Consider the following 17,274-nt stretch of genomic DNA (forward strand, 5'->3'; position numbering starts at 1 on the left):
TCACAGGGGAGGTAGGTGTGTGCAACAGCAGCCCCAGACAGAGGTGGAGAAGCCGGGAGTTTCTGCCCCGCTGACAGCTTGGGAGAAACAGCGCTGGCTCCACTGAGTGGGCTTGAAAAATGTTGCGCTGTGTTTGGTATTTGCCTGCGCCCCAGCGCGCTGCGCACATTAGAGGGAACAGTGATTACAGGTAGTCCTCGACTTTTTTACGACCACAATTGAGCCCAAAATTTCAATCAAATTTTTTTGTTAAGTGACCTTTGCCCTAGTTTATGACCTTTCTTGCCACAGTTGTTAAGTGAAGTAGTACTGTTGTTAAGTTAGATAAGAGAACCTGGCTTCCCCATTGACTTGGCTTGTCAGAAGGTCAGAAAAAGGACACTGCAACCGTCATAAATATGTGTCAGTTGCCAAGCATCTGAATTTTGGTCACATGACGATGGGAATGCTATAATGACCGTAAATGTGAAAAACAGCCATAAGTCAGTTTTTGCAGTGCCATTCTACCTTTGAACGGTCACTAAATGAGCTGTTGTAAGTCAAGGACTATCTGTGGTTCTGGAGGATATACATACCTTACTGGTTCAGAAGTGCACGCTTTGCAGGCATGCCACAGTTGCAAGCACTTTTTCAGCCTCTGCGCATGCACTGAAGACCTTTTGCATGCGCAGAGGGTTAAAAACAGAAAATGGCAATGTCTGGGTGGGCGGAGCTTTGCACTGCCATTGCTACCGGCTCACCACTGGCAGTAGTCGCTACCGGTATGGCCGAACCAGTAGCATTTCACCCTTCCATAGAACTGAAAAGGTTCCTATTATTCATTTTTCTAACTAGACATGATGCATCGGGGGTTGGTGTAGTACAGTAGTACCTCTAGATACGAGCTGCTCCACATGCGAGTATTCCAAGATACGAGCCACGAGGGGAGAGAAATTTCTGTTCCAGACCTGAGCTCAAATTCGGGATATGAGCCGAGCGTCCACTAGGTGGCGCAAGAATCCTTGCTTTTGGTTATATCGGAGGGGAAAAACAAAGTCTAAAGCCACTTGTTCCAGATACGAGTTGTTCGACATACAAGCTCCCTTCAGGAACGAATTAAACTTGTATCTAGAGGTACTACTGTATTTTAGGAAAGGAATTTGGAGCCTTGTGTGTGAGTTGGCAGTACAACAGAGAAGAAGGCAGGGCAGAGAAACCTCTTCAGCCTTCCAGTCATGTTTTTTGCAAGAAAAAGAAGAAATTTGTTTAGAACCACTTAGGATTCAGGTCTTATTGTGCTTTGAAATGGAAGGAAATGGCACAGAACTAGAAGAAGAAAAAAAGTCCAGATGCAAAATTGTCTCTTCCACAGTGGATTCAAGAAAGGCAGCCTCCATAGCCTTTCTTGAATCTCGAGAGAGAGAGAGAGAGAGAGAGAGAGAGAGAGAGAGAGAGAGAGAGAGAGAGAGAGAGAGAGAGAGAGATGTCCAGCTAATCCTGTTATAATTATAAATTGTTCAAATATAATTAACACTAATTACTTTCTCTCAATCATACCAGTACTTTCGCAATCATGGCCCCAGTAATAGAACCTTCTCCTTTTACTGAGAGGAGTTAATTGCAGCATTATTATCACCTTTTTTTTAATAAATGAAGGAACTAAAGATTTGAATTATTAAAGTGAGTATTTTGGGAAATCTTGAAGGCAAGAGACTTATGTATGTTTCTTTTTTCGGGGGCCTGGATTTTAATAATTGAATTTTATTACTGAGCTGAAAATTATTGTCTCTCAGCTACCAAATTTAAAGTAAAATTCCTTCGACTCTTAAAAATAAATCTAGGGCACTTTTTGCAAAATCCATTGGGCCTCTGGATGGACTTATTTTACGGTTGCATCTCCAAGGTTTCCTTCTATTAGATTTGTCCCTGTTGATCCTCTTTAGCTATTCCTTCAATGGAGCTTCTTCAGGAGTGTCTTGACATTAAGGAAGTAGAAACTCTTATTTTTTTAAAAAACAAAACCCACCCAATATTATCCAATCATTTGAATGCAGAACAATAAAAATAAATGACTATGAAATGGAGACTTACGGTGAGTTTTGGGTTCGCTTACAAATCTTTTATCTGTTAGAGGGGAAGAAATTAAAGAAAAAAAGAAAAGAAAATGAGGATGACATGACATGACTGTAATGATGGTAATAAACAGAAAACAAAAGGTTGATTATCCCCCACCCTTTCCAGCAAACCTAAAGGAAAAAGGAATGATGAAAAATTTAAACACAATGGAACATAAAAGCTACATGCAGAAGAAAATCATGAATTAAAAACCATGAACTAAAAGAAAATTAGCATTTGATACAACTGTTGCGCAACCTTTACTTCTTAAGCGTCTCTTGACCCACAACAACTCTAGTAAAACATTTTTGTTAATGTTGGAAGTTCGAGCATCCTTACGGCCTGGAATATAGTATAAATGAAATCACAAGAACCCAAGAACAGCTCAATATGATGGGAATGAGCCACAATGGCACAGTGGTTAAAGTGCAGTACTGCAGGCTACTTCTGATGACTGCCAACTGCCTGCAATTTGGCAGTTCAAATCTCACCAGATGAGGATGAGAGGGCCAATGTCACAGTGTCTCCCGCACTGTGTAGGGAACCCTGAATATGAGTTGTTTGGAGACCTGGAACCAAATTGGAACCTAGAGGGCCATTGAAGAAGAGGGGTACCAGTCAGTGGCCTGGGGAGCTCGCAACCCCCCCCCCCAAGGGAGCTGGCATCAGCCTCTCAGCCAGCAGGAGTGGAAAACAACTCTGTCGCCATTAGCTGGGACGGCCACAATCATAATGATTGAAATGGAGAGATTGTGGATTGTCTGGATGAAAGGATCTACGGTAAGCATTTGTGCTAGAGAGAGGTGAAGAAGTGCTGAAGCTGGATGAGTGTTTGGCTGATTTAATGACAAAATAAGAAATTTAAAATTCAAAAGGAGAGAAAAGTGTCTCTAAAATGGAGTGAGCAGCTATCCAGCATTTGGAAATACCATAGAAAAATTAAATGAACAAATTTAAAAGCCCAAATTTGAGGATGTCTTTATAATTTGACTTGGTAGAAATTAAAAAGACTGAAAAACAATTACGAATTTGAAGAAAATATCTTATAACTGCTAAATGAATTTAAAATACTTTGAAGACTTTTATAAAAGAACTGTTTTGTTTTATTGGGAACATACCACCATCTGCTGGTTAAAAGAAAAATTACAACAGACTGTGGAAAGCTTGAATTAGCTGACAGCGGGAGACTGACCTTGCCCATAAAAAGATAACCAGGAGTTTGAAAGGACTTGAAAACAGTGTGTGTTGTGCTATCTGTTTGATGATGCACTGTTTTGGTGATAGAAGATAAGAGGATTTTGAATTGGATTGGATTGAAATACAATTATATGGACTCAAACTGGAAGTAAAAAAATATTATGAACTTTGTGAATAGTGAATTTGACAAGATGGAGGCTTGTATTTATGACTAGGATGTATTTCAATTGCAGTCATTTTTACTATGTATGCATCAGGAGAAATGAATCAGCATATACACACTTTAAATACTTCTATGTCCACCTTAGGATGCAAATAGCAAGACACAGCAAATCTAAGCATTCAATCAGATGAGCAGCTGTCATTTCCATGCCATTTACCTCTGGCAATTATTCAGGGAAGCAATGCTTTCTGACAGTTGTCAAACAGAAGGCCCGGGGGCTGGAACCAGCCCCTGGGGCACTTAGATCTGGCCCTGAAAACAGCAAAGGACAGTGGCATTTCTGCCAGAGAAAATGGGCTCCTGAACTCTGTTTTTGGTTGCCCGGGCCTCCTTCAACCCTCTGCCAGTGAAGACAGAGCTCCATTTTCACTGGCAAAGGGTTGGAGGAGGCCCTGGGAGCCAGAAATGGAGCTCGGGAGCCTGTTTTTACCGGCAGAGCCCTCGGGCCATCACAGGTGCTCCCCCCAACAGGACTGACATCAAGTCTCCATGCCCACCTAGGCCACACCCATCCTGACCCCCTGAGGTCAAACACAATCTTGATGGAGCCCTCAATGAAATTGAGTTTGACACCCCTGGATTGGAGTCTCTGTTTTCTGTTCTACCTCAGAGTTGTCTCCTCTTGTCCTAAAGCTCATTATATTGCTTGTTAAAGAGATATGCATCTTCTAATAACTCATCTGTACAGAAGCACAAAGTGTCTCACTTCTCACTTATCCTGTCTTCCCACTTTCCCGATCAAAGGTGTTTAGGCAATTATACATGTACATCAATTCATTCAACCCATTTGGTTAGATTCCTGTGTACACAATTTTGTTTCTAGACGCCAAACCTGGCTCTTTTTACATTTTTTTTTTTTTGCCTGGAGATTCCCTTGCAAAGATCAAAGTAACACACATCAAAACTGCCCACACATTACTGAAATGGAACAGAACTGCTTAAGCGCAATTGTGTAAATACAGATTAACTGGAATAGGGTGCGATGTGGGAAGAGAAATGTGAATGAAACATCTATATAATTCAATTCAATTCAATTCAATTCAATTTATTAGATTTGTATGCCGCCCCTCTCCGAAGACTCGGGGTGGCTCACAACAATAATAAAAACAGTATAACAATGGAACAAATCTAATAATAAAATTACATTTAAAAAACCCCAACAATTTAAAAACCATACAACACATACATACCAAACATAAAATATAAGAAAGCCTGGGGGAGATGTCTTAATTCCCCCATGCCTGGCGATATAGGTGGGTCTTGAGTAACTTGCGAAAGGCAAGGAGGGTGGGGGCTGTTATAATCTCCGGGGGGGGGTTGATTCCAGAGGGCCGGTGCCGCCATAGCGAAGGCTCTTCCTCTGGGGCCCGCCAAATGACATTGTTTGGTTGATGGGACCCGGAGAAGGCCAACTCTGTGGGACCTTATCGGCTGCTGGGATTCGTGTGGTAGAAGGCGCATACTTAATAACATAAGTTTGATCGGGAAGGAACAAAAGTTATAGGCCATGGCAACGCCTGCCACACACATGAATTTATTGAAGCCTGGTATTCTACCAAAGGAGCAATTAACAAGATATTGAGATCAAGATCAGAGGTATCAAAAATGTCAGATTTGGCCCATGGGGCTGTCCTGGAAATCCATTTGAATGACCGGCAAGAGAACCAATCAGCTGCTCAGAATTTAAATATAGCTAAAAATAAACAACCAATCAACAAACAACTGAGCAAACTGGCAATATTCCGGCTCTGTTAAAAAGTGCTATTGCTAACATGTTGTAAGTCACCCTGAGTCTAAGGAGAAGGGCGGAATAAAAATTGAGTAAATAAATAAATAAATACACAAGACATTTATAAGGAGAATAGGACAAGAAAATCCTGCTGATGATGTTACCTAACCTGGTAATGAAACATCCAGAAACTAAACTGAAACAAGTATGGAGAGCAAACCACGGCCAAAAGCATCTATATGTGCAATCCGGGAGACCAACAAGATGGCACAATTGGCACAAAAGAGTGAGAAATCCCTTTAAGCCTATACCAGAATCAAGGGGTCATCTACCCAACTGAATTTATAGAACCATTCTGATCTAGCTGCACCATAAGAATCAGGATGTTAGGAGAACGGAAGGAAAACCAAGTCGTGAATGTTGGTTTTCTGTTTTCCAGCTTCTTTGTAAGACAACATATGCTTTTTAAATAATTGCGGGGTTAAAATAGACAATCTGCAGTATATTCTCTACCTCAACAACATGTAAATATGAGTCTATGACTAAAATATATCCTATGTTTTCAGAGCTCCATGTAAACCTATTGCCAAATTGTCTTTACAGGACCTTGTCAGTATTATGACATAACAACTTGCAGGAGCTTTTACCATCCTGAATCTTTCAAGTTTGGCTCTCTGTCCACCTGTTTGTCATCTACACATATCTTCCTACCTGCCTTCCTATCTACCTGGTGGTTTAGAGACCAGTAATATGCGTGCTTATTCAAAATTGCATCTCACTGATGCAATTTGGGACACAGGGTGGCAGCCATCAAAATGTAAAACTATTAAACAATGCTCAGATCAGTTGGAGTGTCATTTATCTGATCTGCACATTACATTAGAAATTCCTTTGTGATGTATAATACTCTGCCTGCCCTTCTGAGCCCATCACATCCATCTTGAAAGCTAGACACTCCAAATACATCCTTTGGAGAGAAACAATGAAGAATCTTATGGCATTTTAATGGCTAAAGCATTCATCAAGGCCTATTTTTTCTGCACTAGTGTCTTCCTTGGCAGCTGTATGGGAAAGGAGAGCATGAATTTTGTACCGCTAATTCAGATTTTAATTCGCTCATCTCTGTTTACAGGAGAGAGTAAGCACAGCTGTGGGGCCAATGAAAAAAAGTCAAGTTGATGGACATGATGGGCTTGCATTGGCTGCCAATCAGTTTCCGGTCACAATTCAAAGTGTTGGTCATGATCTTTAAAGCCCTACATGGCATTGGACCAAATTACCTCCGGAACCGCCTGCTAACGCACGAATCCCAGCGACCGATAAGGTCCCACAGAGTTGGCCTTCTCCAGGTCCCGTCGACTAAACAATGTCGTTTGGCGGGCCCCAGGGGAAGAGCCTTCTCTGTGGCGGCCCCGGCCCTCTGGAACCAACTCCCCCCGGAGATCAGAACTGCCCCCACCCTTCCTGTCTTTTGTAAACTACTCAAGACTCATTTATACCGCCAGGCATGGGGGAGTTGAGATAGCTCTTCCCCCTAGGCCATTACAAGTTAGGCATGGTATGTTTGTGTGTATATTTGGTTTTATAATAGGGTTTTTTAGCTGTTTTTATTATTGGATTGTACATGTTGTTTTTATTATTGTTGTTAGCCGCCCCGAGTCTATGGAGAGGGGCGGCATACAAATGCAATAAATAATAATAATAATAATAATAATAATAATAATAATAATAATAATAATAATAATTATTATTATTATTATTATTATTATTATTATTATTAATTATTATTATTATGAGCATCTGATTGAAGCTCCAAAGCATGCGTATCAAACTCGCCGCATCATATTGCTGTCATGTGATGCATTGCGATGATTTTTCCTATTGTGGAACTGGGGTGGGTGTGGCCTGTGGATGAGGCAATTGTTCTGAGGGCTGCCACTTTGACACCCTTGCTCCGAAAGGTCAATTCAACAGCTTTATTTAAAATTTCAGAGGCAGGCTTCAAGGGATGGTAATGGAAGCAAGACAACCCAGATAGGGAAACAATTTGTTGTCACAACAACTTCAACCGCAACAATAGATTCAACTCAATGTAAACCACTCGAAACTCATCTGCAGAAAATACGACTTCAGCAACAGAGTGGTCAGTTTGGAATACACTACCAGACTCTGTGGTTTCTTTCTCAAACCCCAAAACTTTAATCTTAGATTGTCTACAGTCAACCTCACCCATTCCTAAGAGGTCTGTAAGGGACGTTCCTGCCTTACTGTCCTATAGTTCAAATTTACCTGCACCTACTTTGCTTTTGTTTATGTTCATACCCATACCTGCTATCTTGTACATGTTTTGACTAGTGATGGGTGAACCCAACGGTGTTCGGGTTCGGCAGGTTCGGACGAACTTTATGCAAAATTCGGCTGAACCCGAACCGAACCCAAACCCAAACCCAAACGGGGAATCCCACCAAGAGATTCCAGGGGCAGAGCTTTGACGTCATCTATATCGGTAGGTTGCTAAGGACGCCAAGGTGATCATATCCTGGATTCCATGGAATCCAGGAAGTGATCACCTTGGCGTCCTTAGCAACCTGCCGGTGACGTCAAGGCTCCGCCCCCGGAATCTCTTCGTGGGAGGGATTCCCCAGCTCCTTCAAAGGGAGGTCTTCACGTAAAAATAAACATTGTTATTTTTACGAAAAAGGACGCTCCAGCGGCACTGCAAGCAAAGGGCAGTCCTTTCACGTAAAAACAAACATGTTTATTTTTATGTGAAAGGACCGCCTTTTGCTTGCAGCGCCGCTGCGGCGTCCTTTTTCATAAAAATAACAATGTTTATTTTTACGTGAAAGGACACCGCAGTGGCACTGCTAGCAAAGGGAGGTCCTTTCACGTAAAAATAACAATGTTTATTTTTACATGAAGACCTCCCTTTGAAGAAGAGATTCTGGGGGCGGACCCTTGATGTCACTGGCAGGTTGCTAAGGACGCCAAGGTGATCACTTCCTGGATTCCATGGAATCCAGGAAGTGATCACCTTGGCGTCCTTAGCAACCTGCCGGTGACGTCAAAGCTCCGAACGCCGAACGCAACCCTGAACTTTGCACAAAGTTTCAAAAAAATTTGGGTTTGTGTTCAGCATACTGCACACTGCAAAATTTGGTACGGACCCGAATTGTGCGGGTTCAGTTCGCCCATCACTAGTTTTGACAAATAAATAGATAAATAAATAAACAGAAGTCGTGACAACAGCAGGTGGCAGCACCAACACACCGGCAAAACAATAGATCTAAGTCTTGAAAGTTCGCTCATAAAAACAAAGGGAAGCAAAAGTTTGCTGTTTTGCTTCATCAGGTAATTTATTCATATTTCTCAAATGGGAGCAATAAATATATTGGCTCTTCTGTTCTTCCCGATTTTATTTAGAACAGATGGATTAGGACCACACATAAGATATAGGCTTTTTTAAAAATAGACTAACTCTCACTTAGCCTGCTGCTTTTTGGGGATGGACCAGCTATGAGATATTGGAGCATCTGTAAATGTGTGCCTGTAAAAGGCCAGACAGAGGATGCTGCCCAACAGCATCCTTTTTGAGATAAACCTAAAGCTCTAAAGCAGGGGCCTCCAACCTTGACGACTTTAAGACTTGTGGACTTCAATTCCCAGAATTGCTCAGCCAGGCAAAGCAAAGCTGGCTGAGGAATTCTGGGAGTTGAAGTCCACAAGTCTTAAAGTTGCCAAGATTGGAGATCCCAACTTCTAAAGGACTATAATACTAAAGTAGGTATTTGCTGCAGCTGCCTGACGACATTCCTTGTGCTATTGGAGTGAGGAAACTGAGGAAGCAGTAACAACATTAATTACTGGGATGTACAGGTAATCCTTGACTTACAACAATTCATTTAGTGTCCGTTTGAAGTTACAGCGGCACTGAAAAAAGTGGCTTATGTTTTTCACACTTAACAACCATTGCAGCATCCCCATGGTCCTGTGATCAAAATATCAGATGCTTGACAAGGGGTTCATGTTTATGACGGGTGCTTGTGATCCCCTTTTGCAACCTTTCGACAAGCAAAGTCAATGGGAAAGCCAGATTCACTTACTCTGTTTCCCTGAAAATAAGACGTACCCCGAAAGTAAGGCATGTCAGAGGTTTTGCAGAATTTGCTAATATAAGGCACCCCCCGAAAATAAGGTGTAGTCAAGTTTACATACGGTATGGTGGAAAAACATACGGTACCATTCAAAGCTGTACCGTAATAATGTGGCGTCCCCTGCTGGCCCCTTCCATCGCTTTGTATCGTCCAGTACAGCAGACACAGTCTGCTGCTGTCTCACCGCCATTACAGTCTCCACTACAGTGCGTAGACTGTAGTTCCTCTGGTGGCCGGAAGCTGTAATAGCGGGAGTATACTGTTGTACCATATAAGTATTTGTATTTGTATTTATTAGATTTGTATGCCGTCCCTCTCCGAAGATTCGGGGTGGCTAACAACAATATAAAAAGACAATGTAAACAAATCTAATATTAAAAACAATCTAAAAACCCCAATTTAAAGAACCACTCATACATACAAGCATACCATGTATAAATTCTATAAACCTAGGGGGAAGGGAAATTTCAATTCTCCCATGCCTGATGACAGAGGCGGGTTTTAAGGAGCTTGCAAAAGGCAAGGATGGCGGGGGCAACTCTGATATCTGGGGGGAGCTGGTTCCAGAGGGTCGAGGCCGCCACAGAGAAGGCTCTTCTCCTGGGTCCCGCCAAACAACATTGCTTAGTCGACGGGACCCAGAGAAGGCCAACTCTGTGGGACCTAACCGGTCGCTGGGATTCATGTGGCAGTTTGTGTGTGTGGGTGCCATACTGACAGGTACCGTACTGTAATCAGTGTACCGTACGGTACACTTTCTTTGGGGGTGTCAGCCTTTCTGCCTGTGAATTTGTCTTATTTGAGAAATATAAGGCACCCCCCGAAAATAAGACATAGCACAACTATTGGAGCAAAAACTAATATAAGACAGTGTCTTATTTTCGGGGAAACACGGTAACAACTGGGTTACCAGCAGTGAAGGGCTACCAAAATTTTTACTACCACACCGTGGGAATGGCTTATGCAGGACACCCTGTATTTTCTTTCAACATCTTTCAGTGCAAATTGGGTGCTCTGGGGTGGAGCTCCATTTTTGCTGCCCCATGGCATCCCCCTGCTCCCCACATCCGGGCAGCAGCCCAACCCTGGTTACCAGTTAACAACTGCAATGATTCACTTAACAAATGTAGAAATGAAAGTCCTAAAAAGGGGAGAAACTCACTCAACAAATATCTCACTTTGCAACATACATTTTGGACTCAATTCTGGTCGTAAGTCAAGGATTACCTGTACTGACAATGTCAGATGTTCATTGAAACTAACCAGCCAAGTGAATACATCACAGCTTATTTTTGTACATTGAGGTGAAAAAAAGAACCAATATACACTGCTCAAAAAAATAAAGGGAACACTTAAACAAGACAATATAACACCAGGTAAATCGAACTTCTGTGAAATCAAACTGTCCACTTAGGAAGCAACACTGGTTGACCATCAATTTCACATGCTATTGTGCACATTCAACTTTACACAGAACAAAGTATTCAATGAGAATATTTCATTCATTCAGATCTAGGATGGGTTATTTGAGTGTTCCCTTTATTTTTTTGAGCAGTGTATTATTTTCAGATGAAATGCCCAATATTCCAACAGCATTTAGGTCTATCTAATAGTCTTTCTGCCTTCATGAATATTAAAGCATGTTAAATAGAAGGCAAAATATATCAAGGGTGATACTTCCATTTGCTTGCAGAATATTAACCTTCAAGCCTGTGACTCAAATTTGTCAAGGGGAAGAGGCATTTTATTTCACTAATTTTCACTACGGGCACTCAATCGTTTTCCTGTTTTTTTTTAAAAAAATGATGTATCTCAGAAAAGAAAATTAATCAGTAGATCATACAAAAGTTGATTTTTAAAGAAATAGTCTAATAGAGGTAGTTCTTAACTTATGACTGGTCCTTAGTGACTATTTGAAGTTATGCCACACCTGAAAAAGGTGACTTGGATCTGAAGTTCTAATGGACATCCCCACTCCCATGGTCCTATATTTGATTGTGATTTTGCCAAAAACTAGCAGTTCCTAGTTTGGGGGGAAATTGCATCAATAATGAAGCATTAGTTCACTTAGCAACCAGAGGATAGACTTAATGACCACAACACTTATTTTATGAAGGCTGCCATAGAATTCCCCATTTTACAATTGTTATGACCTACAACCAAAATGGTCAGGCTCCATTATTTTTGCTGACGATGTGAAACTTTTCAACACCACCGACAACACACCCACTCTCCAAAAAGACCTCAACTTTGTCTCAGATTGGTCTAACACCTGGCAACTTCAAATATCAACCAACAAATGCTCTACCCTCCACATAGGCAAAAAGAATCCAAACCACACTTATGAACTGAATAAACAAATGCTCACAGCCAACCCACACTCAGTAAAAGACCTTGGAATACTAATATCAAACGACCTAAGTGCTAAAGCCCACTGCAACAATATCGCCAAGAAGGCTTCCAGAGTTGTTAACCTGATCCTACGTAGCTTCTGCTCTGGCAATCTCTCACTACTTACTAGAGCCTACAAAACCTATGCCAGACCCATTCTCGAATACAGCTCATCTGTCTGGAACCCACACCACATCTCAGACATCAACACTCTCGAAAACGTCCAAAAGTACTTCACCAGAAGAGCCCTTCACTCCTCCACTCGCAACAGAATACCTTACGAAAATAGACTAACTATCCTGGATCTTGAAAGCTTAGAACTGCGACGCCTAAAACACGATCTAAGTATTGCCCACAAGATCATATGCTGCAACGTCCTTCCGGTCAATGACTACTTCAGCTTCAACAGCAATAACACAAGAGCACGCAACAGATTCAAACTTAACATCAACCGCTCCAAACTTGACTGTAAAAAATATGACTTTAACAATCGAGTTGTCGAAGCGTGGAATTCATTGCCAGACTCAGTGGTGTCATCCCCCAGCCCCAAAAATTTCTCCCTAAGACTCTCCACGATTGACCTCTCCAGGTTCCTAAGAGGCCAGTAAGGGGCGTACATAAGTGCACTGATGTGCCTATCGTCCCCTGTCCAATCTTCTTTCCTTATCTCATATCTCATACATTTTCTCTCCTTTCCTCCAACCTCTCTTCTTTCTTACTTTCTATCATTATATATATTACTTAATGTATACTCTCCTTCATATGTATTGCATATTGGACAAAGAATAAATAAATAAATAAATAAATAAATAATGATTGTAACACAAGGACTATCTTTATAATGAAGAAGATGGAATTATTTTGAGTGACGCAAACTTTTATTTCAAGCATTTGGTAGCTGAGCCACAAGATACGTGAAGGTTGTTTTCACTGATTTTCAGTATCCACGGCTCAATCCCGAAGCACATATCCTTACAAATTGTTCCTACTTGAAATCCAACTCCATCAACCCAGATCTGACATGATTCACCGAACAAGCTGGTACAATTAGCTTGTTTTAATGCAAAGAGTGGAATGAACTCAAAGCCTGCTGCTAGAAAGTACCCTGTCACTGCTCTGCCAGTATATAATGTTCCAGATTTGCAAGCATGAATATTATCCTGTAAACGCTGCAGCAATTTGTGGTCAAAAGGACTAGTTTAGGCTAAAACATTAAAACGATGCTAGAGAAGCTGGGGGCAGACAGATTGCGCAATCAGGTCTTAGCAATCTTCTCAGAAGGCGCCTCACAGTTTACAAGGTTTTAAAAAGATCTCAATCACCACTGTGAACGTTTCTGCGCTTGATTTTAGTTCTCTCTCTCTCTTTCCCAGCCTCTGCAGGTTGAACTTACTTTGCATACAGAGCCCATCGGTGCAGTTTTTGGAATCAAGCACGACACCGCTGCAGTCCTTGCCCCCATTTCGGGGAGACGGGGCCATGCACTCTCGGCTCCTCCAGTGCGTGCACTCGGTGCTACAGGCTGACCACTTGCTCCATTCAGTCCAAGCTCCATCTACTGCATCGCCAAAAAAGAAAAAAAAAGACACATGAGCACAGAGAAAGGTTGTTTGTTTGTTTGTTTGTTTATTTATTTATTGATTGATTGATTGATTGATTTGATTTGTATGCCACCCCTCTCCACAGACTTGGGGCGGCTAACAACAGCAGTAAAACAGTATATAACAAAATCCAATACTAAAGAACAGTTAAAAACCCATTATATAAAAACCAATCATACATACAAACATAGTAAAGGCCTAGGGGGAAAGTGTATCTCAGTTCCCCCATGCCTGGCGGCAGAGGTGGGTTTTAAGCAGTTTACGAAAGGCAAGGAAGGTGGGGGCAATTGTAATCTCTGGGGGGGAGTTGGTTCCAGAGGGTCGGGGCCGCCACAGAGAAGGCTCTTCCTCTGGGTCCTGCCAAGCGACATTGTTTGGTTGACGGGACCCGGAGAAGACCCACTCTGTGGGACCTAACTGGTTGCTGGGATTCGTGCAGCAGAAGGCGGTCCCTGAGGTACATTTGTTAAGTCAGAAATCCATAGGCACAAAAAGAGAAGCCTATGAAATGGGCCAATTCACAAAGCCCTTGATGGTTGTGTTTCTTTTTGTGTGTGTTGCAAATCAGGGCTGGTACAGATAGGCCTCCAGTTATGAACACAGAGGAGCCTGCCCATTCCATTCGCAACCTGAGGATTCATGGGAGCGAATCTCATACCTTGAATGAGATCATGCCTCCCTTTCACCCACGTATTCGCTAATTGAATGTGAGACTCATTAAGTGCACATGAAGTATTTCAGGGTAGTGAAGGCCATGGTGGGGGGGGGGGTCTACCGATGGTACAAGCCACCTACCTAGGCATTGCAGCCCCCGGAGGCTCCATTTTGGTCAGGGGAGGCCTGCAGAGGGAACAACGGGGCTTCTGAGGGGCGGATCCTCCCCTTGGAAGCTCCATTTTGGCCGACAATGGGCTGGGCAAGGCCTCTGGACTCCCAAGTGGGGCTTCTGTGAGGCGGATACTCCTGTCAGAAGCTCTGTTTCTGCCTACAATGTGCTGGGTAAGATCTCTGGATGCCCAAACGGGGCTTCTGAGGAGTGGATCCTCCCCTCAGAAGCTCCATTTTGGCCGACAATGGGCTGGGCAAGGCCTCTGGACTCCCAAGCAGGGCTTCTGTGAGGCGGATACTCCTGTCAGAAGCTCCGTTTCTGCCTACAATGTGCTGGGTGAGATCTCTGGATGCCCGAACGGGGCTTCTGAGGAGTGGATCCTCCCCTCAGAAGCTCCATTTTGGCTGACAATGGGCTGGGCAAGGCCTCTGGACTCCCAAGCAAGGCTTCTGTTAGGCGGATACTCCTGTCAGAAGCTCCGTTTCTGCCTACAATGTACTGGGCCTGGTCTCTGGATGCCCAAACACGGCTTCTGAGGACTGGATGCTCCCCTCAGAAGCTCCATTTCAAACTGACAATATGTCAGATAAATGTTGCAGAACCTTTGCGGTTGTTCTGCAAGATTTGTAGTTTCGGCTTTGTTCACAAATATTAGGGGATGTTTTTCACATGACTTTGAACATTCACTAAGGGAATGCTCATAACCTGGAGATTATCTGTATTAATTTAGAATTCTGCATTAAAATCATTGTGAGTATGATGTTGCAATTGCTTTAATTTCAGTATTTGCACACTGTTTAGAGTTCTCTCAGATTGAGGTGGTGGACAATAATTTCTTTCTGATTTACATAATTTATTATTTGCTGCTGGGCTAAGACACCAAGATCTGTCTATGGTTATCTGGTGTGATAAAGGAGATATATCTGTAATCTAAGAATAAAAAGCCTTTCTACTTCATGGGTCATAATTTTGGCTACCTCGAAGTGTTCTTGCAACATTTGCAATTTCTAATCTCAATTTATCATAAGATATAAATTCAAAATCCAGACCAAATGGAACAAATTCATCAAGCAAATGCATTTCACAGCATGATTTATCTTAGGGTCCAGCATTCTGTCATAAACTATATGCATTCTACTCCTGCAGCTGGGAAAAAACAGCAACTAGATTAAAATATCCTGGATTCTCACAAAGCAGCTTTTACTGTTTTCGTTACTATAATGTTTATCCTATTTTTTTTCTCTCCAGGCTGCAAGTATAAGAAGATTGTTCTTTCTGCCGGTACTTTGAAATACTATGTCTTGCTGCTAGCAGATGCTGTGACATTTACAGGAGATTATGAGAATTACAGTGCAACATTTGAAGGGCACCAGGTTGGGAAAAAACTAGTATAATGTTTTGATGTTGATGCCCATCTGGGAAATAAAACAGAACCATGTGTTGAATGATAGCCATCTTGTAACTTGTTGTAGATACTGTATGAGCCTCAAAGCTAGCTTGGCCTCCTTGTGTCAAGAAAACAACAAGAAGATGTATTATTTCAGTTGAACAGATGACTCGGCTAGCAAGATTTACTTTTTTTTCCAGAGGCCTGAGAGAACGAAAGAAAAAGGGAAGGCCACCTTACATGGCTTTGCATCATCTTTCAAGGCCTCTAAAGTACATCTAAGGAAATGCGACGTCTCCCAGCTTGGAGAAGATGAACCAATTCTATGCACATCTGGAGGGGAGTTGGTTAATGGCTCCAAGCAGCCATCTGAGAGGGATTAGGCTGAAGCGTAGCTGTAGCAGGATAACCCTGAGCCTTTAGGTAGGGAAAGCATGTAGCTGCAGCTGATCGTTGATGAGGAAGAGGAACTGCCTGCTGCACTGATCCAGGAATATGTGGGGCAGAGAATAGGCAGGAGCAGATTAGGTCAGCCAGATTACTCCTGAAGAGGCAGCTTCGCCCTTCTTGATGGGCTGCACTGGAAGTTGGCTATTTAGCACAGCAGACAGATGGAAATTATGCTGGGAAAACCATGTTCATTTCCTAGCTGTGTTTTTTCTGGTCGTTGTGATTCTTGCCTTCGTTTGGATTGACATCGTGCCTTGACTTGGATCGGGCCTTGTGAACTCTGGAGTTTTCTTGTTTCGTGAGCCCTCTTGTATTGTGGATTTAATTTTGCCTGGTAGGTTTATTTTGGTTGGGAAACTTTCAAGGGCCTTGTGGATTCACTGGCCATTGCTATGTGGACTAGCATTGGTTTGCTTGTGACTGGACTTAATTGGGACAGTTCTGGGGGGTTTGGTGAAGTGTGTGTGTGTGTGTGAGAGAGAGAGAGACAGACAGACAGACAGAGAGAAAGAGAGACAGAGAGGGAGAGAGAAGAAGAGAGAGAGAGAGAGAGAGAGAGAGAGAAAGAAAGAAAGAAAGAAAGAAAGAAAGAAAGAAAGAAAGAAAGAAAGGGAGAGAGGGGGCAGGAAGGCAAATATTAATAAAAATAGTTGGGACATTGCTGGTCAATAAGTAAAGTCAGGAGCAAGCTGCAAATAATTGCTTCAGAGGAGCAAAACAGCAGGTTGACCATCCTTCATATCCGAAAGAGTAAAGGAATTATTTTCAGAAATGAATCACCTTTCCCTGTCATCAGAAGCTCACAATCCAAGATCAGAGGCTCAACTCTTAGCACCATCATTATTAACCTCCTTGATAAATGAGTGCTCTGATCTAACAATCTGAAAAGCAATATCTTCCCCAGGTGTAACCTACCTGGACACATGGTAGTGCAGGCAAGCTTCTGGAAAGATTGTCCATCGCAGATAGAGCCACCATTGAGTGGTGCTGGATTGGTGCAGGTGCGGGTACGCTTCTGCCACCCACGGCCACAACGGTTGCTGCACGAGGACCAATCTGACCAGGTAGACCAGCCACCATTCACTAGGAGGAAGGGGGAAAAACAACAAAGTGAGGAAAATAAATGAAACACAATCTCCTAACAAGTTATCTTTTCTCTCAGCCAAATCATACACTGCCATTTTCCCACATGGAATAATTACACAGAAGATGTTCCAAA

General features: G+C 42.5%; 1 protein-coding gene across 2 annotated transcripts in view; it reads right to left on the reverse strand.

The window, feature by feature from the left end:
* Nucleotides 1-17,274, reverse strand: part of UNC5B (unc-5 netrin receptor B) — a 291,780-nt gene that overhangs the window by 36,061 nt on the left and 238,445 nt on the right. The window contains exons 6-8 of one of the 2 annotated variants that reach the window (XM_070752210.1): nucleotides 16,971-17,138; nucleotides 13,182-13,346; nucleotides 2,071-2,103 (exon numbers count right to left, since the gene is read on the reverse strand). In XM_070752210.1, coding sequence (XP_070608311.1) covers nucleotides 2,071-2,103; nucleotides 13,182-13,346; nucleotides 16,971-17,138 — 366 coding nt within the window. The remainder of the gene's footprint in view (nucleotides 1-2,070; nucleotides 2,104-13,181; nucleotides 13,347-16,970; nucleotides 17,139-17,274) is intronic. The other variant, XM_070752211.1, reaches the window with a different exon arrangement.

This window comes from Erythrolamprus reginae, chromosome 5 (assembly GCF_031021105.1).
Source record: "Erythrolamprus reginae isolate rEryReg1 chromosome 5, rEryReg1.hap1, whole genome shotgun sequence".
Classification (NCBI taxonomy): Eukaryota; Metazoa; Chordata; class Lepidosauria; order Squamata; family Dipsadidae; genus Erythrolamprus; species Erythrolamprus reginae.